The sequence below is a fragment of the Thalassophryne amazonica genome, chromosome 2, assembly GCF_902500255.1.
Source record: "Thalassophryne amazonica chromosome 2, fThaAma1.1, whole genome shotgun sequence".
In the NCBI taxonomy this organism is placed as follows: Eukaryota; Metazoa; Chordata; class Actinopteri; order Batrachoidiformes; family Batrachoididae; genus Thalassophryne; species Thalassophryne amazonica.
This window is the reverse complement of record NC_047104.1, coordinates 119,973,917-120,001,349: the sequence shown is the minus strand read 5'-3', so window position 1 is coordinate 120,001,349 and position 27,433 is coordinate 119,973,917. Positions and strand designations below refer to the sequence as shown.

General features: G+C 41.0%; 1 protein-coding gene across 2 annotated transcripts; it reads left to right on the top strand.

Moving 5' to 3' along the window:
- Positions 1–116: 116 nt before the first annotated feature.
- cul4a (cullin 4A) lies at positions 117–25,841 on the top strand. Of its 2 annotated transcripts, XM_034192853.1 has the most exons (21): positions 125–290; positions 460–723; positions 1,701–1,816; positions 11,035–11,138; positions 12,191–12,260; positions 12,361–12,434; positions 12,519–12,681; positions 12,761–12,850; positions 12,943–13,025; positions 14,160–14,227; positions 14,641–14,759; positions 14,884–15,076; positions 17,148–17,252; positions 17,370–17,480; positions 20,618–20,703; positions 20,827–20,934; positions 22,303–22,416; positions 22,533–22,638; positions 22,746–22,918; positions 24,814–24,966; positions 25,057–25,841. In XM_034192853.1, the coding sequence occupies exons 2-21, from the start codon at positions 585–587 to the stop codon at positions 25,150–25,152; spliced, it is 2,271 nt and encodes a 756-aa protein (XP_034048744.1). In that variant the 5' UTR covers positions 125–290; positions 460–584; the 3' UTR covers positions 25,153–25,841. The 2 variants fall into 2 exon arrangements, 1 of the variants encoding a protein (XP_034048744.1); XR_004566158.1 differs by lacking the exons at positions 14,160–14,227; positions 14,641–14,759; positions 14,884–15,076; ... (7 more) ...; positions 24,814–24,966; positions 25,057–25,841 and having other exon boundaries at positions 117–290; positions 12,771–12,850.
- Positions 25,842–27,433: the final 1,592 nt, after the last annotated feature.

Here is a 27,433-nt window from a genome sequence, read left to right as displayed (position 1 = left end):
ATAGTTGTGTATTAAGAGCTGAAAGTTTTACAATCTTTTTTCTACATCACTAAATACAGTTTGCGTAACGGTGTTACGCCAATATTGGAAATCCCATTTGTCAGTGAATGCAACTCGGACGTTTATCACCCAGGATGCACCTGTCCAACTAAACTGAGAAAAGCCATTTTGTTGCGTTAGCTGTGGCTAATGTGTGGTTAAAGTGATGTCAGTGTTTTTGTTTAGTGTCGCAAAATTAAACATTTTAATTGTTAATACTTGTTTATAGTCGAGAGTCGCATGGGCCGCAGGTAAATGTAAAGCTACGTTTACAGTGGCGACCACAACTGCTTTGCTAGCTAAAGTGTGTGCCGTAGTATTAGCTTGCTATGTGTTTACTTGGCTAACAGTTGTAGCTATGTTATTTGAAGAAACCTAAATTACGCTCTGTAATTTTGGGTATAAATGTGTCTTACGTAGACAACGATACGCTGAACCAAAGACGACGGATTGTTTGGAAAGCAGCTCTCACCGCAGAGAGGCGATTGAACAATCTTGTGCAGAACATCGAACCATAACAGCGTTGAGTAAGAATTAATCTGATAATGGCAGAGGATACGCGACAGGACAGGAGAGCCAGCTTCTCTGCTCTGACAGAGCACACCAACGGGGTGGCCAGGACCTCCGCTATGGCATCAGGCAAAACTGGCTCTTCAAAGAAATTAGTCATCAAAAATTTCAAAGGTACTGTCACCGTCATTTATACCTGTATTTAAGTCAGTTCCATAATTAGTTGGACAGTGGCACAAATTTTTCTTCTACACCAACCACAACGTAATTGAAATAAAGGTATGTCTGTAGTGTAGACGTTCAGCTTTAATTCAAGACTTTAGTAAAAGGCTATTGATATAATACTGTATATTATTTGGAATGGCACCCGTTGTTGTTTAAAGGCCATGAATATCCTTACAGTAACCATAGGTTATTACCATGGTGATCTGGCATCCTAACCCTAATAGCCCAAATAACCCAAATCTTCCAGATATACTTGAACCGAAAGGATAACTGAAACAAGAAATGTTGGTTGACATAAAGGGAGTGAAAAGAAAAAAAAAAAGCCCTGGATACTTACCACTATACTAATGAGGAACTGGCAACAAGCACAACACAGTCACAGAACATTAATTACAGCAGCTGCCGTTAGCATATCCCCAAAATTTAGGGTTGCGGCTGAAGTTACTGAAACTAAATTTGAAGTGATTTCAGTTACAGCTGCCGTAACCACTGTTAAACTACCCAATGTCATGGTTCAGGTTCAGTCCTACATTTTGAGCTTGATATAAGCTAATTGCCTCTGAAGGAGTTGTAGGATTCTGTGGCTGCGATTGGGGAAAAAATTTGTCTTGTGGGGGGGGGGGCAGAGTTGTAAAAGCAAGTACCGTTTCTTGTAGAATTCCATCGCTGTTTAATCCACAAACCATTAAATTACCTACAATATATTCCGTGGTATGCACTTGACAATGCATCAGTTTCTGTAGCTATCCTGCAACAATATTACAGGCCAGAGGCCACTATTAATTGCAATTAAACCCAATATTAGAGATTTGATGGGACAGCCCTGTAGGGTTTCTCTTGACTATTTCAACATTCACGCAGTCCATCTGTGAACTGAACCTTAATGGGGCAGAGTTTTTAAATGTTATTTTGGCATTATGTAACAGACAGGCCAAAACTAGCTGAGAACTACACAGAGGACACTTGGCTGAAGCTACGAGATGCAGTAGGTGCCATCCAGAACAGCACGTCCATAAAGTACAATCTGGAAGAACTCTATCAGGTTTGTCATTTAATTTTTGGTTATGTAGCAATCACCATCTGTACATGCATCTGGTCAGCAGGACTTCTAAACTGGTTGTTGGTTTTCACTGAAATGTCATACGAGCACTAGGGATACAACTTTTTTGCAACCCTATCATATTCTGATGAGCTTTTGGTAGTAAACAATGGAAATCAATGTTTTAAAAATGATACAGGAAGTCATTTTGGGGGAAAAAATTAGTTGTATCTCTAACAAGCACATCATATACCCATGAAGCTAAATGGGAAGATAATTGACTTATATTTTGTGTGTGTGTGTGTGTGTGTGTGTGTGTGTGTGTGTGTGTGTGTGTGTGTGTGTGTGTGTGTGTGTGTGTGTCGTAATTTCCAGACTATAAGCTGCTAACTTTTTTCACACGCTTTGAACACTGCGGCTAATTTATGAATTTTTACAGGCTTTTTCACAAGTCGAACTATGTCAGTTGATTTCCTGAAAGCTGTGGTCCTCATGCGGTGTAAATTCACACACAGTGTAAATATAACATCTTACCTGTTCGTTTTAGTGGATTATTCATACTTTAATTCCTTGTAGTGGCTGAAGAAAAGTCCTTCTTCAGCACTTGCGCCAGAGTTGCGCCGTCAGATCAGTTAGCAGAGCGGAGCCTTCTCCCCCTACCCTTCCCAACCGGTTGAAAAAGTCACAGCGCCTCATTAACGTCTCATTTACCACAAGACTCCATCCGATCCTGGCTGCACACGATGAAACTTCAAGAAAAAAATTAAAATTACTCGGTTCTCCATGTGGAGAAGAGACACCCTGCGCGTGCTGGATGTCGTGCTCATCAAAAATTACGTGTCACTTTCAGGGGAAAAAGCATTTACGGTACGCAAGTTAAAAATGTTTGTCGAACATCTTTCTGTGTTAATATCTCATGTTACAATGTGGGGACCCGTGGCTGATGGACAAGCGCGGCCTATTTATGTACACTTTCTTTTTTCCTTTTAAAATTGGTGGGTGCAGCTAATATTCAGGTGCGCTCTATAGTCCGGAAATTACGGTGTGTGTGTGTGTGTGTGTGTGTGTGTGTGTATATATATATATATATATATATATATATATATATATATATATATATATATATATATATATATATATATATATATATATATATATATATATATATATATATATATATATATATATATATATATACCAGTGGAGGCATCTTGGTTGTGGCACACACTTATGGCCTTACTTTTGCAGATTTCTCAAGGAACAAGAAAGCAGCAGCTAAAGGAAAAGCCTGCATCAGTTAATTAAACTAAATTGAAATGGAGTTATGCCTGTTGTAATATTTAGTATATTGTCTTTTTGTTGTATGTTTAATGATGGACACAAGCAGGGGTGGTGACCAAGTGGTTAGTGCGCTTGGTTTCAATGCGAAAGTTCCCATTTCAAACCTCACTTCTGCCACATTTCTCCGTGTAATGTGGAGTTGTGTCAGGAAGGGCGTCCGGTGTAAAATTTGTGCCAGATCAACATGCAGATCTGTTGTGGCGACCCCTGAGTGAAAACAAGGAGCAGCTGAAGGGATTTGCTGTAAAGATGGACACAATCATTTAGCTGTACTTATATCGCCCTTTACATGCGTATTTGATTCCATAAGTCACCAACATTTCAGCGAGTTGCTCTGCTTCAGAGAGCAGGAGATTTGGTCAGCCTTGTTCTCTGAGTGAGGGGTTCATGCAGCTGCATTCTACATTATTCCATTCAGAAAGTTTAGTTAACGCTTCCAAAATATCAACCTAAATGCTAAAGCGTACAGATCAACATTTGTATTGAATCATTATCCCTATGAGATCAGACCTCTGCAAGTGACGTTAGGCAGACAAAATGATTACAAAAGTTGATGTTTTATATGAAGTAGTGTGATTTTACAGATGGTGTGGTCTTGAAATTGTGACATGACCTACAATATTTTTTTTTGATCTGCAAATTAAGTTTTTATTTAAAAATAATGTGATTTTCTTATATACACACACACACACACACACACACACACACACACACACACACACACACACACAGTGGGGTAAAAAAGTATTTAGTCAGCCCATGATTGTGCAAGTTCTACTTAGAAAGATGAGAGTTTTTAAAGAATTTTTCTAAATTATGGTGGAAAATAAGTATTTGGTCAACCACAAACAAGCAAGATTTCTGGCTCTCACAGACCTGTAACTTCTTCTTTAAGAAGCTCTTCTGTCCTCCACCTATTACCTGTATTAATTGCATCTGTTGGAACTCATTATCTGTATAAAAGACACCTATCCACAGCCTCAAACAGTCAGACTCCAAGCTCAACCATGGCCAAGTCCAAAGAGCTGTCGAAAGACACCAGGAAGAAAATTCTAGACCTGCACCAGGCTGGGAAGAGTGAATCTACAATAGTCAAGCAGGTTGGTGTGAGTAAATCAACTATGAGAGCAATTGTAAGAAAATGGAAGACATACCAGACCATTGATAATCTCCCTCGATCTGGGGCTCCATGCAAGATGTCACCCCATGGGGTCAAAATGATCATGAGAACGGTTAACAAAAATCCCAGAACTACACAGAGGGGCCTGATGAATGACCTGCAGAGAGCTGGGACCAAAGTAACAAAGGCTACACACCATGCAGAGAGGGACTCAAATCCTGCAGTGCCAGGTATGTCCCCCTGCTTAAGCCAGTACATGTCCAGGCCCGTCTGAAGTTTGCCAGAGAGCATATGGATGATCCAGAAGAGGATTGGGAGAATATCATGTGGTCAGATGAAACCAAAATAGAACATTTCGGTAAAAACTCAACTAGTCATGTTTGGAGGAAGAAGAATGCTGAGCACCATACCTACTGTGAAGCATGGGGTGGAAACATCATGCTTTGGGGCTGTTTTTCTGCAAAGGGGTCAGGACGACTGATCTGTGTTAAGGGAAGAATGAACGTGGCTATGCATCGTGAGATTTTAAGCCAAAACCTCCTTCCATCGGTGAGAGCATTGAAGACCCAGCATTGGCTGGGTCTTCCAGCATGACAATGATCCCAAACACACCACTTGGCAAGAAGGAGTGGCTCTGTACAAAGCATTTCAAGGTCCTAGAGAGGCCAAGCCAGTCTCCAGACCTCAACCCCATAGAAAATCTGTTGAGGGAGTTGAAAGTCCATGTTGCCCAGCGACAGCCCCAAAACATCACTGCTCTAGAGAAGATCTGCATGGAGGAATGGGCCAAAATACCAGCTACAGTGTGTGCAAACCTGGAGAAGACTTACAGGAAATGTTTGACCTCTGTCATTGCCGTCAAAGGATATGTTACAAAGTATTGAGTTGAACTTTTTGTTATTGACCAACTACTTATTTTCCACCATAATTTACAAATAAATTCTTTAAAAATCCTGCAGTGTGATTTTCAGTTTTTTGTTGTTGTTTTTTTCTCTCTCTTTCTCATTTTGTCTCTCATAGTTGAAGTGTAGCTATGATGAAAATTACAGACCTCTCTCATCTTTCTAAGTAGAACTTGCACAGTCATGGGCTGACTAAATACTTTATTACCCCACACTCTGTGTGTGTGTGTGTGTGTGTGTGTGTGTGTGTGTGTGTGTGTGTGTGTGTGTGTGTGTGTGTGTGTGTGTGTGTGTGTGTGTGTGTGTGTATATATATATACACACACACACACAGTAGTGTTCAGAATAATAGTAGTGCTATGTGACTAAAAAGATTAATCCAGGTTTTGAGTATATTTCTTATTGTTACATGGGAAACAAGGTACCAGTAGATTCTCACAAATCCAACAAGACCAAGCATTCATATTATGCACACTCTTAAGGCTATGAAATTGGGTTATTAGTAAAAAAAAAAAAAAAGTAGTCGTTTACTAGTGTGCTTGGGGTCATTGTCTTGTTGAAACACCCATTTCAAGGGCATGTCCTCTTCAGCATAAGGCAACATGACCTCTTCAAGTATTTTGACATATCCAAACTGATCCATGATACCTGGTATGCGATATATAGGCCTAACACCATAGTAGGAGAAACATGCCCATATCATGATGCTTGCACCACCATGTTTCACTGTTTTCACTGTGAACTGTGGCTTGAATTCAGAGTTTGGGGGTCATCTCACAAACTGTCTGCGGCCCTTGGACCCAAAAAGAACAGTTTTACTCTCATCAGTCCACAAAATATTCCTCCATTTCTCTTTAGGCCAGTTGATGTGTTCTTTGGCAAATCGTAACCTCTTCTGCACATGTCTTTTATTTAACAGAGGGACTTTGCGGGGGATTCTTGCAAATAAATTAGCTTCACACAGGCATCTTCTAACTGTCACAGCACTTACAGGTAACTCCAGACTGTCTTTGATCAACCCTGGAGCTGATCAGTGGGTGAGCCTTTGCCATTCTGGTTATTCTTCTATCCATTTTGATGGTTGTTTTCCGTTTTCTTCCACGCGTCTCTTTTTTTTTTTTTTTGTCCATTTTAAAGCATTGGAGATCATTGTAGATGAACAGCCTATAATTTTTTTGCACCTGTGTATAGGTTTTCCCCTCTCCAATCAACTTTTTAATCAAACTACGCTGTTCTTCTGAACAATGTCTTGAACGTCCCATTTTCCTCAGGCCACAAAATTGATGAACTCACTGATTGAATGCCACACTACTATTATTGTGAACACCCTCTTTTCTACTTTTTTTTTTTTACTAATAGCCCAATTTTATAGCCTTAAGAGTGTGCATATCATGAATGCTTGGTCTTGTTGGATTTGTGAGGATCTACTGAATCTACTGGTACCTTGTTTCCCATGTAACAATAAGAAATATGCTCAAAACCTGGATTAATCTTTTTAGTCACATAGCACTACTATTATTCTGAACACTGCTGTGTGTGTGTGTGTGTGTGTGTATATATATATATATATATATATATATATATATAAGTATACAGTGAGGAAAATAAGTATTTGAACACTCTGTGATTTTGCAAGTTCTCCCACTTAGAAATCATGGAGGGGTCTGAAATTTTCATCTTAGGTGCATGTCCACTGTGAGAGACATAATCTAAAAAAAAAAAAAAAATCCGGAAATCACAATGTATGACTTTTTTTTTTATATATAACTTATTTGTATGTTACTGCTACAAATAAGCATTTGAACACCTACCAACCAGCAAGAATTCTTTCTCTCACAGACCTGTTCATTTTTCTTTAAGAAGCCCTCTTATTCTGCACTCTTTACCTGTATTAATTGCACCTGTTTGAACTTGTTACCTGTATAAAAGACGCCTGTTCACACTCTCAATCAATCACACTCCAACCTGTCCACCATAGCCACAACCAAAGAGCGGTCTAAGGACACCAGGGACAAAACTGTAGACCTGCACAAGGCTGGGATGGACAACAGGCAAGCAGCTTGGTAGAAGACAACAACTGTTATGATTATTTATTAGAAAGTGGAAGAAACACAAGATGACTGTCAATCTCCCTCGGTCTGGGATTCCATGCACGATCTCACTTTGTGGTGTAAGGATGATTCTGAGAAAGCTCAGAACTACACAGGAGGACCTGGTCAATGACCTGAAGAGAGCTGGGACCACAGTCACAAAGATGACATTAGTAACACATGATGCTGTCATGGTTTAAAATCCTGCAGGGCAGCAAGGTCCCCCTGCTCAAGCTGTGAAGCATGGGGGTGGAAACATCATACTCTGGGGGTGCTCTTCTGCAAAGGGGACAGGACGACTACATCGTATTGAAGGGAGGATGGATGGGGTCATGTATTGCAAGATTTTGGTAAACAACCTCCTTCCCTCAGTAAGAGCATTGAAGATGGGTCATGGCTGGGTCTTCCAGCATGACAATGACCCCAAACACACAGCCAGGGCAACTAAGGAGGGGCTCCGTAAGAAGTATTTCAAGGTTCTGGAGTGGCCTGGCCAGTCTCCAGACCTGAACTCAATAGAAAATCTTTGGAGGGAGCTGAAACTCCAAATCTGAAAGATTTGGAGAAGATCTGTATGAATGAGTGGACCAAAATTCCTGCTGCAGTGTGTGCAAACCTGGTGAAAAACTACAGGAAACGTTTGACCTCTGTAATTGCAAACAAAGGCTACTGTACCAAATATTAACATTGATTTTCACAGGTGTTCAAATACTTATTTGCAGCAGTAACATACAAATAAATTATTAAAAAATCATACATTGTGATTTCCGGATTTTTTTTTATTTATTTTTTTTTAGATTGTCTCTCACAGTGGACATGCACCTAAGATTAAAATTTCAGACCCCTCCATGATTTCTAAGTGGGACAACTTCAAATACTTATTTTCCTCACTATCTATTTATATATATATAATATCAGGGGTCGAAATACATTTTTTAACCTACTTGCACTGGTGCTAGTAGCAAAAAAATTACTTGCACCAAAAAGTTACTTCCACAACCAAAAGTCAGTCTTATATCAACCGTAAAACTCTTCCTCTGATGTGTCAGACTCTTCCTCTCTGGGTCCGTAAAGCCCCTTTCACACCGGCGCTGCTCCCAGTTGCGTCATGTGTTGTCATGACGCCGCCGTGTGGAAGCAACTCGGTGCAGAGACAAGCAGCTCGACTCCACAACAGCATGAGGGACGCAAAGGATGAAGCAAATCGGACCCCAAATTAAAAATTAAATTAATTTTGAGTTTAATTATAACAAAAATTAAACATGTTTAATTTTTGTTTGTGTCCTGTGCTCGACGCAGAAATTAAGTGGTTTCAGCGCAAGTCAGAACAAAGCGACGTTACTCGACGTGACTGGAAGCCACACCCTCACAAGACAACGTTACCCGATGCCAATGTCTGATTCCTGCGGTCTGTGTTCCATTCTTCCTGAAGTATAAATCACGCAGGATTGTTTTATACCGTGTACACAATGCAGTAAAACTACATGCTCAAAAAAAGAGCACAGAAAAAAAAAAGCTCTCTCATCACAGTGTTAAATAAAGGACAAAATGGACATAAGTCCTGCTCACAGACTGATTGCCAGACACAGGACATGTCCACATCAACTATAACTCAGACATCTCCACATTTACTCACGGTTCGTTCGCACGCACATGCATCTTGCGGTCAAAGGAGGAAAGATAAACTATAACAACTCAGAGTGCAGACCTGCAGCTCAGCACAAGAACAACTATAAACTAGAAGAGAAATCAAAGTGCGGCTGCAGCCACACTGTGCACTGATTTCTCTGTGCAGACAACCTGCAGGCTGCGTTCTCACCGCCTCTCTGCCCCCCCTGCTGCGCGCACCTGACGCAGATATTCCGGTGTGGTTATGACAGAGTTTGAGGGAAGAGCAGCAGCAGCGGCAAACTTTTTTTTTTTTTTTTTGTCACGTGCGCACACGAATGAATCGTGACAGCAACTCGCTCCGTGTGTGAGTCATAAAACACAGGGAAGACGAAGACAACACACTGGAAATTGTTTTTTTCTTATTTATTCCTTTATTGGTTCATTCTACTGGTGCTTATAGTTGATAAAACGTGGATAAAGATACTTGCACCAGTGCTAGTGGAGTATAAAATTACCTGCATGCTCAAATAATATGTGCACAAACTAGCACATGAGGTGTGTGTGTATGTGTGTATATATATATCTGACAATATGCTAAACCGTTATATTACACCTGAGGTACTTCATGAATGTGTTTATTAAATATGGATTGTTGAATAGAAATGTTTATTTTTAACACTGATGTAACTAATGTATATATAGTATGCATAATTTGAGTGTATTTCGTTGTTCACAAAATAAAGAAAAATTGAAAAGAAGTTTGGAAAATCCACTTTTTTTCATCACATATTATAACACGATTAGACCTCATTTTTTCAACCAGGTCATATTTTTTTCAAACCAACCTCAAGGAAATTGCATTGTGCGTTAGTCAATAGAAAACCCATGAAATGAAAAAGTAAATAAAAGGCCTTTGAGTCAATTTTAAGTACAAAAAAATTTAATTAAAAATGACCCTTGCGGATGTTACGCCATCTGTCAAAACCAAGTGGGAGATATAGATGGTTAAAAGTCGCATAAACTATAGCTAACATTTACACTTAGATGGGCATTCTACTTTGAAATATGTATTCTCCGATATACATCGTCAATTTGTATAAAAGATATGCGTAGGTTACGCGTAAGTTGAAAACAACCTGAGAATTGTCCGTCAAAAATAACATCCGCAAGGGTCCATACTCTTATTAATTTCACTTTTCCATAATGGAAAAGTGAAATTAATAAGTTAATTGTTAATGAGCTATCTTGAGCTTTGTGGTTTATGAAAGACATATGTGTACTACAATTTCAAGCTAGTTTGCAATAAAAACGTGTAACTTGAAAAATTGACCTTTGTGTTACACTTTATGTACTTTGTGTTACACTATATATATATATATATATATATAAACACAATCAGGGGTGGTGGACAAGACGTTAGTGCACTTGGTTTCAGTGCTGAAGGTTTGTGGTTCAAATCCACTGCTATGTTTCTCCACGTAGTGTGGAGTTGAGTCAGGAAGGGCATCCTTTGTAAACTTGTCAAATCAACATGCGGCTCTACCTTGGATTTGTTGTGGGGAACCTGAGTGAAAACGAGGGAGCAGCCGAAGGGACTTCTATATTGTGTAGAGAGATATTATTATTATTATTATAATAATAATACAAAAATACATTTTAGTATTTTTATTTTTTGGTCACATTATTTGATTAAAAAATGGTTTTGACCATTTTTGTAGGGCCAACTTTTTCATACTTTATTTTAAATATAATATGTTGACATTGTTCAGAAAACGCAAAGAGAGGTTGAACAGTTGGTAAGAATATTATCAAAGAATGCTGGGATAGGTTCCACCCCCCCCCCCCCCCCCCCCCGGTGGCAGATGAGTGAGTGAGTTCATTAATTTTTATATTCCACTCGTTGCATGAATAGGGCTTAGGCTGCTTGCTTTGTTTTGGTTCGTACCTTGATTCGAGGTAAAGTCCTCTAAATCGTTTTCATTATGAACGCATGATTTTTCAGTATACAAGTTGCAGGACCTCCCAAAGTGATTAAAAGTAAATTAACAAATATGGTACATATTTGTTGTTAGCAGCAGCAGAGTTAAAACCCCCCTTGAAATATTTCTCTTTTGTTCCACCACCACCACCACCCCCCCTCCTTCCCGGACCTTAAAGGCAGTGGAGAACTTGTGCTCATATAAAGTCTCCCCCAGGCTCTACAAGCAACTGAGGCAAGTCTGTGAAGACCATGTCCAGGCCCAAATTCACCAGTTTAGAGAATATCCTTTCTGTGTGTGTGGGTGTGTGTGTTGTAGGGATTGTGAATTACTTAACATGAACGATGAGCACAGCACAGGTAATGTTTTAAAAACACACATGGAAGCCCTGATGTTTCAAATGTTTGGAACTAATTAATCTACAGCAGTGTTTCCCAATACTGGTGCCCAGTACCCAAATTACTACACATTTTACATTTGTCCCTGATCTACTCAGATCAGCTCAGTCAGGTGTGTTTAGCCATTCAGTATAAACACATGTTATTGCTAAACGGTGATCCCCCCACCCTACCCCAACACAACTCTGTTTTAGGAAGTCTGTCAATCATTTAATCATGTCACCACTACCCAAACCTATTTACAGCCCTGTTGACTCTAAATATCACTGAATTATAACCTTTCCAGCAACATGAAATGCACTGTCTACTACTTTTCACTATCACCTATTTTCTTGTGGATTACCGTTCTTACTGGGATTTTCTGTTCACTGTAAATAATAAAGGATTATTAACCGAGTGCTCAGTCTGTATTAGAAAATATCAGACTGAGGTGTAACTGTGCGTTTTATTTTTGTGTGTGTGTGTGTGTGTATATGTGTATATATATATATATATATATATATATATATATATATATATATAACACACAAACATATGGTATCACCCGAATATGAAAACTACCGACACTTTTGGGGTCATAGTCACAGACCTGTTCACTTAACTTCCATGAAGAACTTGCTAACAGATGGTCTATTGTTAGCTGGTAAGCTTTCAATCTCTTTTCTTCCTATGCTATATGTATGGAGTATGTTCATGTACGACTTGGTTATTCTAATCGTGTTTTTTTTTGCTTTTTGCTTTGTGATGAATGGAATGCGTGTTTTCGGACCAATTGTCATGGTAACCGGTCAGATATAGGAAAATATCGAACCAGAAATCAGCCAATCAGAGTGCGCGTAGCATCACAGCTATATAATAATTTGTTTTATGCCCCACCATTCAGCCTGTGTGTGGTGGTGGTGGTTGTTGAAATATTTTTCTTGACATGAAGCTCACAGAGTCATTGGATAACCTTTCCTTCCTGAAGCGGATTAATCGCTGCTGGCAGGACCACTGCAGGCAAACTGTAAGGTTTAATTTTTGTCAAATATACACAATATTTCTCTCTCTCTCTCCGCCTGCCTGCCTGATACGACTGTAATTTAACAGTGTGCTCTTTCATATAGATAATGATCCGTAGTATCTTTCTGTTCCTGGATCGAACTTATGTACTTCAGAACTCCCTCCTGCCTTCAATCTGGTATGATGGTTGTTATTTCTCTTTCATCCTTCTGTTTTTGTGTGTTTAGGACAATGTTTAGGTGATGTTATTTCTGTGTTGCAGGGATACCGGCTTGGAGCTGTTTCGTACCCACATTGTGAGTGACAGTGCAGTTCAAAAGCGTACTGTGGATGGCATTTTGGAGCAGATAGAACTTGAGCGGCATGGAGAGACTGTAGATCGCAGCCTTCTCAGAAGCCTCCTGGGCATGCTTTCAGACCTGCAGGTACATGCTTGTAGATTTACCAAAAGATTGGATGACTTTCTTAAGGTTTTTGCTTCATGGATGTCTGACTCTTGTCAAGGTCTACAAAGATTCCTTTGAGGAGCGATTTTTGAATGAAACCAATCGTCTGTATGCAGCAGAGGGACAGAGGCTGATGCAAGAGAGAGATGTGAGACCAGACTTTCATGGAATTGTTTTTTAAATGATGAAGTTGTTCATTTGCAGATATGCATTATCTATACATTTTATTTACATGTACAGGTGCCTGAGTATCTGCATCATGTAGCTCGTCGCTTGGATGAGGAGAATGATCGTATCATGAGCTACCTCGACCAGAGCACTCAGTAAATCCATTTAATGACTAAACATTTTGTTTTCACTTTTTTTCTTTTTTTTTAATACCAGGGCAGTAGATATTTATAGTTGAGAGGTGGCGCCTCAAGTAATGTCAGTGGTTACTGTTTAAATCATTTACCTCATTAACCGAAAGTCCTTCTTCATAGTTGCTGCGAACTCCTCCCACACCAGCTGCTTTGCCTCCCCCACAGCAGAGGCTGCCGCCCTTCGGGCCTGTCGGGACCTTGCAACTGCCTCCGGAGTCCTCAGAGATAACATTCAGGAAGGGCTCCTTCTTCAGTCGGACCATTGTCCTGACCACCGGTGTCCACCACAGTGTTCGAGGCTTGCCGCCCCTCCTTTCCTACTCCGTGTAGGAAATGCGTTTTGCTCCAAGTGAAAGAGTTCAAGTACCTCGGGGTCTTGTTCACGAGTGAGGGGAGAATCGGTGCAGCAGGGGTGGTATTGCATTCGCTCTACCGTACTGTTGTAACAAAAAGGGAGCTGAGCCAAAAGGTGATGCTCTCGTTCTACTGGTCAAGACTTCATTCCTACTCTCACCTATGGTTGTGAGGGTTGGGTCATGACCGAAAGAACTAGATCACAGCTACAAGCGACCGAAATGGTCTTCTTTAGGAGGGTGGCTGGTGTCCCCCTTAGACATAAAGTGAGAAGCTCAGTCGTCTGTGGGGAGCTCCGAGTAGAGCCACTGCTCCTTCACGTTGAAAGGAGCCAGCTGAGGTGGTTCAGACATCTGGTAAGGATGCCTCCTGGGCGCCTCCCTGGGGAGGTGTTCCAGGCACGTCCATCTGGGAGGAGGCCCCGGGAAGACCCAGGACTAGGTGGAGAGCCTAAATCTCCACAGTGGTCTGGGAACACCTCGGGATCCCCCAGTCAGAGGTGGTCAATGTGGCCCAGAAAAGGGAGGTCTGAGGTCCCCTGCTAGAGCTGTTTCCCCCCTTGACCCGATCCCGGATAAGCGGTTGAAGATGAGATGAGACCTTATTAACCCAGACGGGTGAATTTTCAAAGGTTCTGTTAACTCACAGTATCTGCGTCCCTGCTCCCTGTTTTGTTATAGAAACGGGTAACTCGATGACTTGTACTTCTCATTCTCTCATTCATGATTTTTCATTTTGCAGGAAGCCACTTATTACTTGTGTTGAGAAACAACTTTTAGGAGAACATATGACAGCAATTCTACAAAAAGGTACAACTGTCAATGACTGAGTTCCTAACATTAACGCTGTGTGTTGAAGTTACTGAGAGACGTGTGAAACTACACTGAAAATTCGTGCTGCTCCTCAAAATACCTTTGAAGCTCTGTTTTTTATTATTATCATTATTCTTATTACACATGTGCTAACTCTGTAATTTGTTTGAGACGTTTGTTGTGCTCTTGTATCGGATTGCAGTGTATTGTAAATGGCTAATGTACTGTTTGTTGTTTTGCGTGATTACTTTTGAGACGAGTTATGTAATGCTAAGTACTTGTAATGCAGTCTATGATCCGTTTTCGAGTAAAGCACAAAATGTTTGTCCTTAAAAACTACTAACCGACATTCATTAGCTTATTTGTGGTTTTTGATTTTTGTAATGAAGATTGTTAAATGTTTGTTCCAGGTCTGAGCACCCTGCTGGATGAGAACCGTGTGACTGAGCTGACTCTGCTTTACCAGCTCTTCAGTAAGGTGAAGGGAGGGCTCACGACATTGCTGCAGTTCTGGAAGGATTACATCAAGGTATATAAACAAACGGCACAAACTGATGAGCAGCATCGCTGGCATTCCAGTTTGCTCAAAGAACCATGAGATTTTATGTTCTTTAATGTCTTCCCCGTTGTCATGAAACTTTCTGTGGTCTTAGTGCTTTGGTGGAGAGATTGTATGTACACCAGAGAAAGACAAGGATATGGTGCAAGACCTGCTTGACTTCAAGGACAAGATGGATAATGTGGCTCAGAGCTGTTTTGCAAGAAATGAGGCCTTCATTAATGCCATGAAGGAAGCTTTTGAGACCTTCATCAACAAGAGGCCCAACAAACCTGCTGAACTTATTGGTAGGTTATGCCTGGTTCACACCGCAAGATTTTAAAATTGTCTATAGGTTTTCAATACATGAGATCCCCCACACATAGTGATTCAAAAAAAATTATAGATATAATAGTTTTGGTTGTACAGTGTGTTGTGTGCAGCCATGTGGTAACGACAACACACTACACGAAACAGATTTCACTCACGAGCATTCCCAGGTCAGACAGGAAATCTCGCAAATTCTCTCAAGATCAAACGTGACTTCAGAGTAAACAAACATGTTTTGATTTTGGAGTCACATCCGTGTTCCCGTAACCTCACTTTCTGATTGGCTACATGTCACATTCCACAGGCTCGCCATTTGTTACACCCCACAGACTGGGAGATCGAGCGGCCCTAGAGCACTCTGGACTATCTAATAACATTATCTTTACAGCCATCACAATAGGTGTTGCTTCCATAAGGTTGTCAGAAAGGGAAGATCAGATCAGAAATCAACATATTTATCTTTCCATGTGAACCAGGCATTAGACCAGACAACTGGCGTATCTTTTGGCTGCATCTCACATCTTTCATATACCTCTTTTTTATTACTATTTATGCCTGCAAACAGCAGTTAAATACAAAAAAAACATGTTTTTTGCACCCTTTTCAGTCATAGCACATTATGTACGAGGTCTATTAGAAAAGTATCCGACCTTTTTTTTTTTTTTTTTTTTTTCTTCAAAAACCATATGGATTTGAATCACGTGTGATTACATCAGACATGCTTGAACCCTCGTGGGCATGCGAGAGTTTTTTCACGCCTGTCGGTTACGTCATTCGCCTGTGGGCAGTCTTTGAGTGAGGAGTGGCCCACCCTCTCGTCGTTTTTTCATTGTTTAGGAATGGCTCAGAGACTGCTGCTTTGTTTGATCAAAATTTTTTCAAAACTGTAAGGCACAACTGAGTGGACACCATTCGATAAATTCAGCTGGTTTTCGGTAAAAATTTTAACAGCTGATGAGAGATTTTGGTCTGGTAGTGTCGCCGTAAGGACGGCGACGGCGATCTGCGCTTCGAGGCGGCAGCGTCTCGCCGTTTCAAGTTGAAAACTTCCACATTTCAGGCTCTGTTGACCCAGTAAGTCGTCAGAGAACAGAGAACTTTCAGAAGAAGTCGGCATGAGGAGTTTATTCGGACATTCCATTGTTAACGGACATTTTGTATTGAAAGAATGTGCAGGCAGAGTCTCATGTCGGGCCGGACCCGACCGCGGGGGGTTGCGACAGGAAAAACACCTCTGTTGGAAACCTTAACGGGCAAGTTGGAACATGCCCAAGCTGTTAAACAGTTTCTCAGTTACTCACTTGTTGAAAGCCATCAAAAGCTGCCTGAATTTTACAAATGGTTTTCAACACGGAGGTGTTTTTCCTGGTGCGGCGCACACAGATGAAAGACGTGCGCGCAAATTCGCCGAGTCGTCACGGAAACGACTCGGCGAATTTGCGCGCACGTCTTTCATTACAAAATGTCCTTAAACAGTGGAATGTCCGCATAAAGTGCTCATGCCGGCCTCTTCTGAATCTTCTGTGTTCTCTCACGACGTCCTGGGTGAATTAAGCCTTAAATTAGGATGTTTTCAACTCGAAACAGGCCGTCGACGGCGCCTGGAAGCGCTGCACGACGTCCCGGTCCGTGGGAAGTCCTTACAGCGACAGAAACACCCCATAATCTCTCATCAGCCGTTAAACCTTTCACCGAAAACCAGCTTAATTTCTCGAATCGTGTCCACTCGGATATTCCTCACAGGTCCAGAAAAAATTTTGATAAAGCAACGCACGCCGTCTCGAGCAGCGTGTGAAACAAAGGAATTCAGCCGAGAGGGCGGGACCACATCTCACTCAAGGCCTGCCCACAGGGAAATGACGTCACCGACACACGTGAAAAAACTCACGCATGCGCACGAGGGTTCAAACATGATTGGTGTAATCGCACATCATTCAAATCCATATAGTTAAAAAAAAAATAAAAGGGTCTGTTTATTACCTAATAGACCTCGTATGTGTGCACATGCATTCCATCATTTTATTTATTTATTGTTTTCTCCCTTCCCAGCTAAATATGTTGACTCTAAGTTAAGAGCAGGTAACAAAGAAGCCACAGAAGAGGAGCTGGAAAGAATTTTGGACAAGATAATGATAATATTCCGTTTCATACATGGTCAGTTACTCCTTTTTTTTAAATCATTAATTTGTATATTTGTCAGTTTGCTTTCTCTGTAAATTCAGTGTTTCTAAACAGTCCTTCAGAATGCTTTTGTCTTATTCTTTCTTTTAGGAAAAGATGTGTTTGAAGCTTTTTATAAGAAGGACTTGGCCAAACGCCTACTGGTTGGCAAGAGTGCTTCTGTTGATGCTGAGAAGTCTATGCTCTCGAAGCTCAAACATGGTAAAGTTTTAGTCTCATAACTTTAATCAGACTGTGCTTCCACTGGACCATTGATGAACAGTACTGCTATACTGAATGTTTTTGGGAAGTTGAGCTTTTCCCAGGCCTGTTGGTATCCTTGAGACTGAGATCCCGGAGGCCTGAATGTCACTGTTGGGAAGTGAATCTTTCAACCATAGACTCAGTTACATTTTCAGTACGCATGCTTGGTGCACAAATCTCACGTGACTAAACGTGAGCACCCAGCTCTGCTGGCGACATGGTGAGCATTACATACCTAATTGTCCACTCGTGAACGTGAACTCTCAGCTTATCGCACTGGGTGCTGTTGTACTACGATCGCCCATGATCCAAAAAAGTGCTAAAACTGGATGAAACTCCTCAGTCCATCTTGCCTCCTAACATGCTGGCTTATCAAGTGCAGACCTGAATCCTCCCAAAAACAAAGATAAAGGACTGTGGTTTCAGCCAGGAGTTCCACTGATTTCCGTGCACGTTTTACTGTTTCGAAAAGCTTGAAAAATATTGAGTTGGTGTTTTTCTTTTTATGATGACTTGAGCAGTACACTTTTTTGATGAATGAATGGAACGTTGCGTTTTTATTGCCTTCTGCAATCTGCCTGAAACGCTTAGTGATGGAAAAGTCCACTGTTTTTCTGGTTCCCCCCACTCCCCAAACACTATCATTTGTGCGAAGCGCATTTGAATCAAGACATTAAATGTAGTTTCACACAAGCTACAGTATTTTTACTGTTGTAATACTGAGCGATTTTCACAAATCAAGCTGTGACAAAAATGTACACACATTGCATACAGGATTAAAGCTGACGGTGCCAATGTTTATCTTAAATATTGTTCTGATTGTCACATCTGGGAAATGTTTAAGGGACTATGTCCACCTTTCTTTCGGCAGGTTACAGGCATTTGTCACAGTGTTATCCATAGATTCAGTCACTTACTGTGTAATTACACAGCCTGCACACCTGCATTAAAATATTTGCGTCCCACGGCCTTCCACATGAGTGACTTGCAGAATACTCAGTGGGCATGCACCAGACAATGTATGAACAGTCTGACTTTCTTAATTACCACAAATGCATACACTTGTGATGGCTGAATCCAGGAAGTTATGAAAAGCCTGAATGTTAGTCTTAATCCAAGACAAATACAAGAACAGACACTCATACTCCTCTCTCAGCTTCTCAAGTACCACAATCCAGGAATCCATTCCACAAAGATCAGAGCATTCACCATGAAGTTGAGATCAGTGTACCTTTCTTCACCATGAAAGTCACCTATGTTGTGCGATGTCAGAGCCAACATCTAGTCCATACAAGTAGTGATGGGATGATGATACCTCAAGGAGTGTATTGACACACTACACAAACTGTATCGGCACTGTATTGACACTGTGTTGGTCGCTCAGTAGTGACCCCTGAAGTAGTTACAAAATCATTGCAGGTAAATCAAATGAAAATAAGATGGAAAAGCGAACGTGCTGCAAACGCAACATCAGCCTGTGAAATAGTTAATCGCCAGTCCTCTATTTAAAATATGATCTCATCATTGCATAATTTCATGTGCTCAGTTTGTGTGTCGAGTTAAGCTGTTCATGAGAAGAGTTTAAAATTTGCTTAAAACCTTGTTTGTGTAAATGCTAAACTGAGTTAGTTTGTAAAATATAGCAAATTTATATAAAATATAGCAAATTTGTCTGTAATAAAATTCAGAGTTAAAATTTGTAACTTGTGTATGGAAATTTGTTAACTTAAGTGTTAAAGCATACGAAATAAACTAAAAGTAGATTCATTTAGGCATTTTTATTGAGGAACAAGTTGATAAAGAGTTGATAAAGGTGTGGATATGTTTTCTGGTTATTCTTCCAATATTGTAAAGGAATACAAACATATGTAATCTTATTTGGTGTCATATGATCAAAATTATTCCAGACTGGGGAAACATCTTTGAACGATCCATGAAGTCAGTGGAACAAGGTGAGGGCAAGCAAAAATCCAACAGCAAAACTCCAGCCAACAAATCCGCAACATGTCGATACTGTTTGTTTCCTTATAAACACAGTTTGCGCAGCCGAACGACACAGTTCCTGTATCGGTCACATGATTTTTTTTCTTAAAGCGATACATGCACCAATACGGTGTTTCACTCTTGTGTGCTCGGCACAGTGTTGACATACCAGTGTTGTTCATCCCATCACTACATACAAGTATTGAACAGAGTTGGGAGCTAGTCCACGTTCCCGATGAACACAAGAATTGTCTCTAAGAAATCACCACTCGCAGTACCCATGTGTAGGCTGGCTGTGATACACAGCAACTTACTGGGGACCTTGTAAATTCTCAGGATGCACTGATCAAATAAAGCAGACATTTCACAAATATCAACATATATGTCAAGAATTCCAGCCAGTATTCGTGTTTGTGTTCTGTGAGTACTTCCACAAGATGGATGGAGTTAATTGACTTTTTGGGTGCTGACTGTTGTCTTGAAATCACCAAGATCTATAGGAGGAGGTGTTTCATTTCCAAAGACGCTCTAAATACCATCTAGCCCTGCTTATTGTTATCAGAATCACTATCACTTCCTTGTAACAAATTCATGCTTTAATCCACAGTGTTTCCTATAAACGTATTTTAATTTAGCATGCTACAGTCCTCTGCATGTGCAGCTGGAACACCCATAAATACTCACAGAAAACATCCATTTACCTTGCCGTTGCTTTGCGTTTGTGTATTTCTGTTGTGCTTAGATAAAATTACAACTATCTCTGAAAGGATTGGACTGTGAAATCGGCAGCCATCTTGTACTGATCTGTGCATATGCGCTGGGAAGTTAACATGTGCGCGTGTGCCTTTCACTTTAAGGAAGATTATTAATGATTTATACCGCTAATAGGATGATAAATTGAAATTTCCACTGAATGCTTTGAAAGTGTTTTACGTTCAGATTCTTCATTTCAAAAAGTTTCCCATTGATGCTCTTTATCACATTGTTTCCATCTGAAAGCACAGCTGAGGCACCACTGTGAAAGAAGAATATCATCTGTGATAAGGTTATGTGAAAGGGCCCTTTGTGATGCATGTGGTTCTTGTGTTTTTTTTTTTCTTTCTTTTTTTCAGAATGCGGAGCAGCATTTACTAGTAAGCTGGAAGGTATGTTTAAGGACATGGAACTGTCCAAAGACATCATGGTCCAGTTCAAACAGGTATTCACACCACTCACAAACATGCAAGTTGACAGTAACATGATTACCCTCTGCAGATCTTTCCATTATGTTTTTGTCTTTTCTTTTTTCCTGCATACGTATAAAAGTTGTGCTTCTTTTCAGTACATACAGAACCAGAGTGAAGCCTGTAACATTGAGCTGACTGTAAACATTCTTACTATGGGTTATTGGCCTTCATACACACCCATGGAAGTCCATCTGCCCTCAGAGGTAAGTGTTATTCTGGGTGATGTTTGATGTTCTGCTTTGGTTCATTTTGATAGCTGGTCAAATGGTGACTGCTACATTGACATCACTGAAGCAGATGACTCAACCCATAACCAAACTGAAGTCTAGGTCAGGGGTGGCCAAGTTCGGTCCTCGAGAGCCACCTTCCTGACACTCTTAGTTGTCTCGATGCTCCAACATACCCGAATCCAATGAAAGGCTCATTAAAAGTCTGCTAACAAGTCTTTCATTGGATTCAGATGTGTTGGAGCAGGGAGACAACTACGAGTGTCAGGAAGGTGGGTCTCATGGACCAAACTTGAGCACCCCTGGTTTAGGTCAGGATGCCATATTGCAGATACGCAAAAAGTCTTGGACATCAAATGTGGCACCAAGAAAATATAAATGATCCTCGATTTGCCTGCTTCTGCACCCAGTTTCACTGTAATCAAAGTAAAAGTCACTTTTATTGTCATATATGCTATACATGCTCGACATACAGCACAGATGAAATTTCAGTCCTCTCAGTCTCACGGTGCAAAGTATAGAATTAAAAACTACTACTAAGCTAATAAAAAAAAAAACTACCTTATACTACTGATTTACAAAATAAAAATAACTCTATAAAACAGTATAAACAGTGTAAGCAGTGGACGTATAACAGTATGATATTGTAGTGCAAATGGCAGTATGCTAATGTAACCAGTATAACATTAAATACAATAGTGCATTGGCAGTCCTGATGTGGACGCAATAGTGCAATTGGGGGGGTGGGGGGGTAAAGTGAAATATGTAGTCCTGAGGTTGGTGAGTGTGTGGGCGGGCAGAGTCAGTGATGGAGGGTCACGGGGTGGGGGGGCAGAGCAGGCAAGGAGTTGAGCAGCCTGACTTCCTGGTGGAAGAAACTGTCTTTGAACCTGCTGGTTTTAGCCCAGAGACTCTGCAGTCTCCTCCCCGACGGCAGCAGGCTGAAAAGACTGTGAGTTGGGTGGGTGGGGTCACCTGCGATCCTGGTGGCTTTGCGGGTTAGGCGGGTGTGGTAGATGTCGAGCAGAGAGGGGAGAGGGACACCGATCTTCCCAGCTGCTTTCACAGTGCGCTGCAGGGTCTTGCATCAAGATACGGTGCAGGCACCATATCACACAGTGATGCTGCTGGTCAGGATGCTCTCAATGGTGCCCCTATAGTCCTTCTCTGCTTTGGAGGTTTCCTGCTAAGAGCCAGGACCAAAAGCCTCCCCTCCTTCATGGAGAAAACCAAGAACCTGCTCTGACTGTCCCCTGTCAGCTGACCAGCATAGTCATGGCAGTCTTTAAATTGACCAGGGTTACCAGACTGTGTACAAATGTGGTCTGACGATGTTTTTGTTAGATGGTGAAACTGCAGGAGGTGTTTAAGTTGTTCTACCTGGGGAAGCACAGTGGAAGGAAGCTGCAGTGGCAGGCCACTCTGGGTCACGCTGTCCTCAAGGCGGAGTTCAAAGAGGTAAGAGAACCTCAGAGGAGAGCTGAAATGAAACATCCACATTTTGGTGTATTAAAAAAAAAAAAAAGAAAAGAACAAGCATGAAGTGTGCTTCCACTGACTGCTTTGTCCTGCAGGGGAAGAAGGAGGTGCAGGTTTCTCTTTTCCAGACACTGGTGTTGCTGATGTTCAATGAGGGAGAGGAATTCAGCATGGAGGAGATCCTCACCGCCACGGGCATTGGTTATACTCTTACACTCTATTTTCCTTTGGCTTTTGAACAAAATGTATCACTTGCAGTGTTTGTGCTTCACAGTGTATTTTTTTTTTCTATTCCTCCTCCTGCACAGAGGAGGGTGAGCTCAGGCGTACGCTGCAGTCCCTGGCCTGTGGAAAAGCACGTGTCCTCAACAAACATCCTCGGGGGAAAGATGTGGAGGATGGAGATCGTTTCACTTTCAACAATGATTTCAAGCACAAATTGTTCCGCATCAAAATCAATCAAATCCAAATGAAGGAAACGGTAAAATATATCTGGACATTTCTTCTCTGGTCTGGAGTCAGTTCGACACAGCCAGAGATTAGATCTCTGTTTTTCCACTCAACTAGAAAGAGTGTTAGAATTAGCACATCTGTGAGTGACTTTATAACTTTTTTGTTGAATAAACAGTTGTGTTCAAAATAATAGCAGTATTTTTTTTTAAAAAGCGAATAAAGCACAAAATCCTTTATAGTAGATTGTATTTCCATCCACACAAATGCACTGGGAAAATTGCACATTCTCTTCCAAATCAAAATATGAAAAATTTATAAAATTATTTTACAGAAAGTGAAGACAAATTAATATTAATGTTGTTCAAAAAATAGGAGCGTCTGCATTTTCTCTTTACAAACTCAAATATTTACTGTATAAACTGCAAAATGCTTGAAGCTTTTGCTTTCCTGTGAATCACTGAACTAATATTTAGTTGTATAACCACTACTACTGAGAACTGTTTCACATCTGTGTTGTATGGAGTCGACCAACAATTGGCACCTGTGAACAGGTCTTCTAGCCCAGGACGATTGGACTACATTCCACAGTTCATCTGCATTTCTTGGGTTTTGCCTCAGAAACAGTATTTTTGATGCCACTGTATTGAGGTCCTGAGACTGGGCTGGCCACTCTTATCTATAACATTAATCTTGTTGGTCTGGAACCAAGATGCTGCTCACTTGCTGGTGTGTTTGGGGTTGTTGTCTTGTTGAAACACCCATTTCAAAGGCATTTTGTCTTCGACATAAGGCAACATGACCTCTTCGAGTGGTTTGATGTATTCAAACTGATCCATGATCCCTGGTGTGTGATAAATAGACCGGACACAATAGTATGAGAAACGGCCCCATATCACGATGTTTGCTCCATCACGCTTCACTGTCTTCAGTGTACTGTGGCTTGAATTCAGTTTTTGGGGGATGTCTGACAAACTGCGGCCCCTAGACCCAAAAAGAACAGTCTTGCTTTCATGAATGCACAAAATGTTGTGCCATTTCTCTTTAGGCCAGTTAATATGTTGCTTGGCAAATCGTAACCTCTTTAGCATGTCGTGTCCCCCCCCCCCCTTCCTTTCCACAGTGGGACTTTGTGGGGGCTTCTTCCATAGCTTGGTTTTACATGGGCATGTTTGAATTGTTACAGTACTCGCAAGTAACTTTAGATCTTCTTTGATCACCCTGGAGCTGATCATTGGCTGAGTCTTTGCTATTCTGGCTGTTCTTTGATCAATTTGAATGGCGGTTTTCTGTTTTCTTCCTATCTTTCTGGTTTTGTTGTCATTTTAAAGCATTTGAGGTTATTTTAATTGAGCAGCCTATCATTTTCCTGCACTACTTTGTAAGTTTCCCTCTCTACAGTCAACTTTGTAGTCAAAGTACACCGTTGTTCTGAATGTCTGGAACGACCCATTTTACCCAAGATTTTCAGAGAAATGAACTAACCAGCATGTACAATCTTTGATGTCTTCATAATTGAATAAGGGCCACCTGTTTGACACCGGTTATTTCACAGAAAAAAAAAATGCAGACACTTTTTTTAGCCTAATATGCCTTTTTCTTCACTTTCTGTAACATTGTAAATTTCATACATTTTTCTTTGTTTTGATTTGGAATAGATTGTGCAGTGTTCCCAATGCATTTGCATGTATGGAAATAAAAGCTATTATAAGGGGTTTGAGCATTTAAAAAATAATAATACACTTTTTAAACACAACTGTAGATGCCAGTATCCTCAAGATCAACCCAGGGCTCATATTGAGGATACTGGCATCTGCAACCTGTCAATCTTCATTGCTCACATTCACCAAAATGTGGGCAGTGAATATCTTGACAACTTGTAATTTAGTGTTTTTCTGCTGTTTCCTCTCCCATGGCCACCACCAGGTGGAGGAGCAGGTAAGCACCACTGAGCGGGTCTTCCAGGATAGACAGTATCAGATCGATGCAGCTGTGGTGCGCATCATGAAGATGAGGAAAACCCTCGGTCACAACCTCCTGGTGTCGGAACTCTACAACCAGCTGAAGTTCCCGGTCAAGGTGACGTGATTAAAAATACTCTGCATCTGCTGTAATTGTACAACAAAACTAAAGTTCATCAGCCTCATGCCTTTGTCTCTTCGCTTACAGCCAGGTGACCTAAAGAAGCGGATCGAGTCCCTCATTGATAGAGACTACATGGAACGTGACAAAGAGACTCCTAACCAGTACCACTATGTTGCCTGAGGGGTGTGCTGCTGTCGTTGCCTCACTTTCCTCACAGCAAGTATGCGGCTGGACCCTCTGATACAGCACACAGCCTTTAAGCCACCTGGCTCTCTGGTGCCCGACTTTTCCTCCGTCCACTGTTGTGAAGTGGGCTTCCGGATCACACAGTGCTGGAGAGCAACAAGAGACTTGGCCGAGCAGGACCCGCGTGAGGCGGAACAGGAGGAGGCCGGTTTTTGTTTGGTTGGTTTATGTAACTTGCAGAATTCACCACAAAAATACTTAGCACTTTCTTGTTTTTCTTTTCATTGGGGTTGTTTTCTTTTTGTTTTAATTCCCCCCCATGTATTTTGTATGTTGGCTGTTTTATTGTTTTAGTTTTATTGTTTTTAAGGAGTTGCTAGTAGTGGCTGCTTGCAGGACAGGATGCAAACCCGGCTGCCTTTGCAGAGCAGCAGCTGTGTTCTGGAGCTGGCTGAAACAGGCCAGAGCGGTTTGTTCCGTAAGAGGATTAACCCTTTGTAACGATGTGCAGATGAGACACTTAGGATTTCTTTAGCTTTCTCATATGTTTTGACCAAAATGTTCATGTCCAGTGCTGTGTGCAGATGTTTTTGTAGATCTGATTTTGTTGGATGTCTGAGTGTGGAAAGTGAATTTGTTTGTTTTTTTTGTTGTTTTTTTTGAATAAATGGATATTTAATGATCTGTTGTGTGCTTGGTGGATAAATAGCTGCTGTTAGCTTTTTGCTTTGGAATATGGACACTGTAGAATCTTTATACATTATCTTGTGAATCTTCAGTGCAGTTTGCTGCCCATTGTCTAATGAATCCATGTACTGTTTGAGTTCTACATATGTGGTGCAGGAGAATCCTCTAATCTTTAATAATTGCTCACATTTATATTAAGGCTGTATACAAACTCCTCTGTGAGGATTCAGAAGCAAACTGATAAGCTAAGAGGGGAAAGCCTTTGTCCCACAGCCCAGAGCGGGTGTTTTGGAGTTCTGTGCAGTATTATTCAACCTGCTGACAGTCATTGGAGGGTTTACATGTGTTCACCTGCGTGTCGGTGATCTTGAACAAAATACCTCAAGAATTTAGGAATTTTCACCAGATTTTGTGTAAAACTACCATTCAAGGATGAAATTATTAACATTTTGGGTTCACGCTTAAAGGCCAACATCAAAATGTAATGTCAGACTTTTTGCCCGTTGTAGTCATGTTTGATGTGATGGTCATGTGGTTGAACTTCATCAGTAGGATGACTACAGCACGTGGAAAAAATGGAAGTGGTTCTGCATACTTGAAATGTTGAAAACTGTCACCTGACTGCACACACATGTCACAGTATAAGTAATAAAATGTGCTTTTATTTTAGATACTTGGTTTAAATCAAGCATTTATATACAGGTACCTCTCATAAAATTTGAATATTGTAAAAAGTTCAATATTTTTTGTCAGGTATTTCAGAAAATGAAACTTGTATATTCTAGAGTTGTTACATAAAAACATGTTTTAATATGGTAAATGGACTGCATTTACTTATGTAGCGGTTTTCCAACTATCAGACGCTCAGAGCGCTTTGCAATAACGCCTCACATTCACCCAATGTCACGATGCTGCCATACAAGGCTCTCACGACACACCGGGAGCAACTAGGGGTTTAAGGACCTTGCCCAAGTGCCCTTAGTGATTTTTCCAGTCAGGCTGGGATTTGAACCAAGGATCCTAGGGTCTCGAGCCCAACGCTTAACCACTAGACCTTCACCAGATTTTAGAGCACTTCATGTTTCTGTCTACTAATAAGCTTTATGGAGATGATTTCCTTTTCCAGCAGTACTTGGCACCTGCCCACCTCCCTTGAACTTTCCTAACCAGTCATCTGTCTACCTGCTTCTCCACCCATGTGTGTGACTTCTGTCCCTGAGAGGAATCAAACCACTTCCCCAGACATTTTACTGGGTGTTCTTCAATTGAAGGTTTAACCTCCCCTTGGATCTGCAGGTGGAACTTGCTGGTCACTTTCTGAGAGTCCAGGCCGAAAAATGTGGAACTACTCCTTTTAACGGTTTGAACAGATCCTATCATCTGTCTTTGAGCAAATTTAGTGAGTTGTGAATAACTGGCTAACTACTGTGATAGGAACAGGCTTGAAATTACTGTCGAGATTAGACTGCTTTGTTCGGTCCTTTTGTTTGTTTTTGAGTACGCCTGCCGTTTTCTTTAACGTGCAACAGTAGCGAATTTGAACGCAGCCTGGTGGCGTCACAGACGGGGCGGCCTCACGTGACTGCTG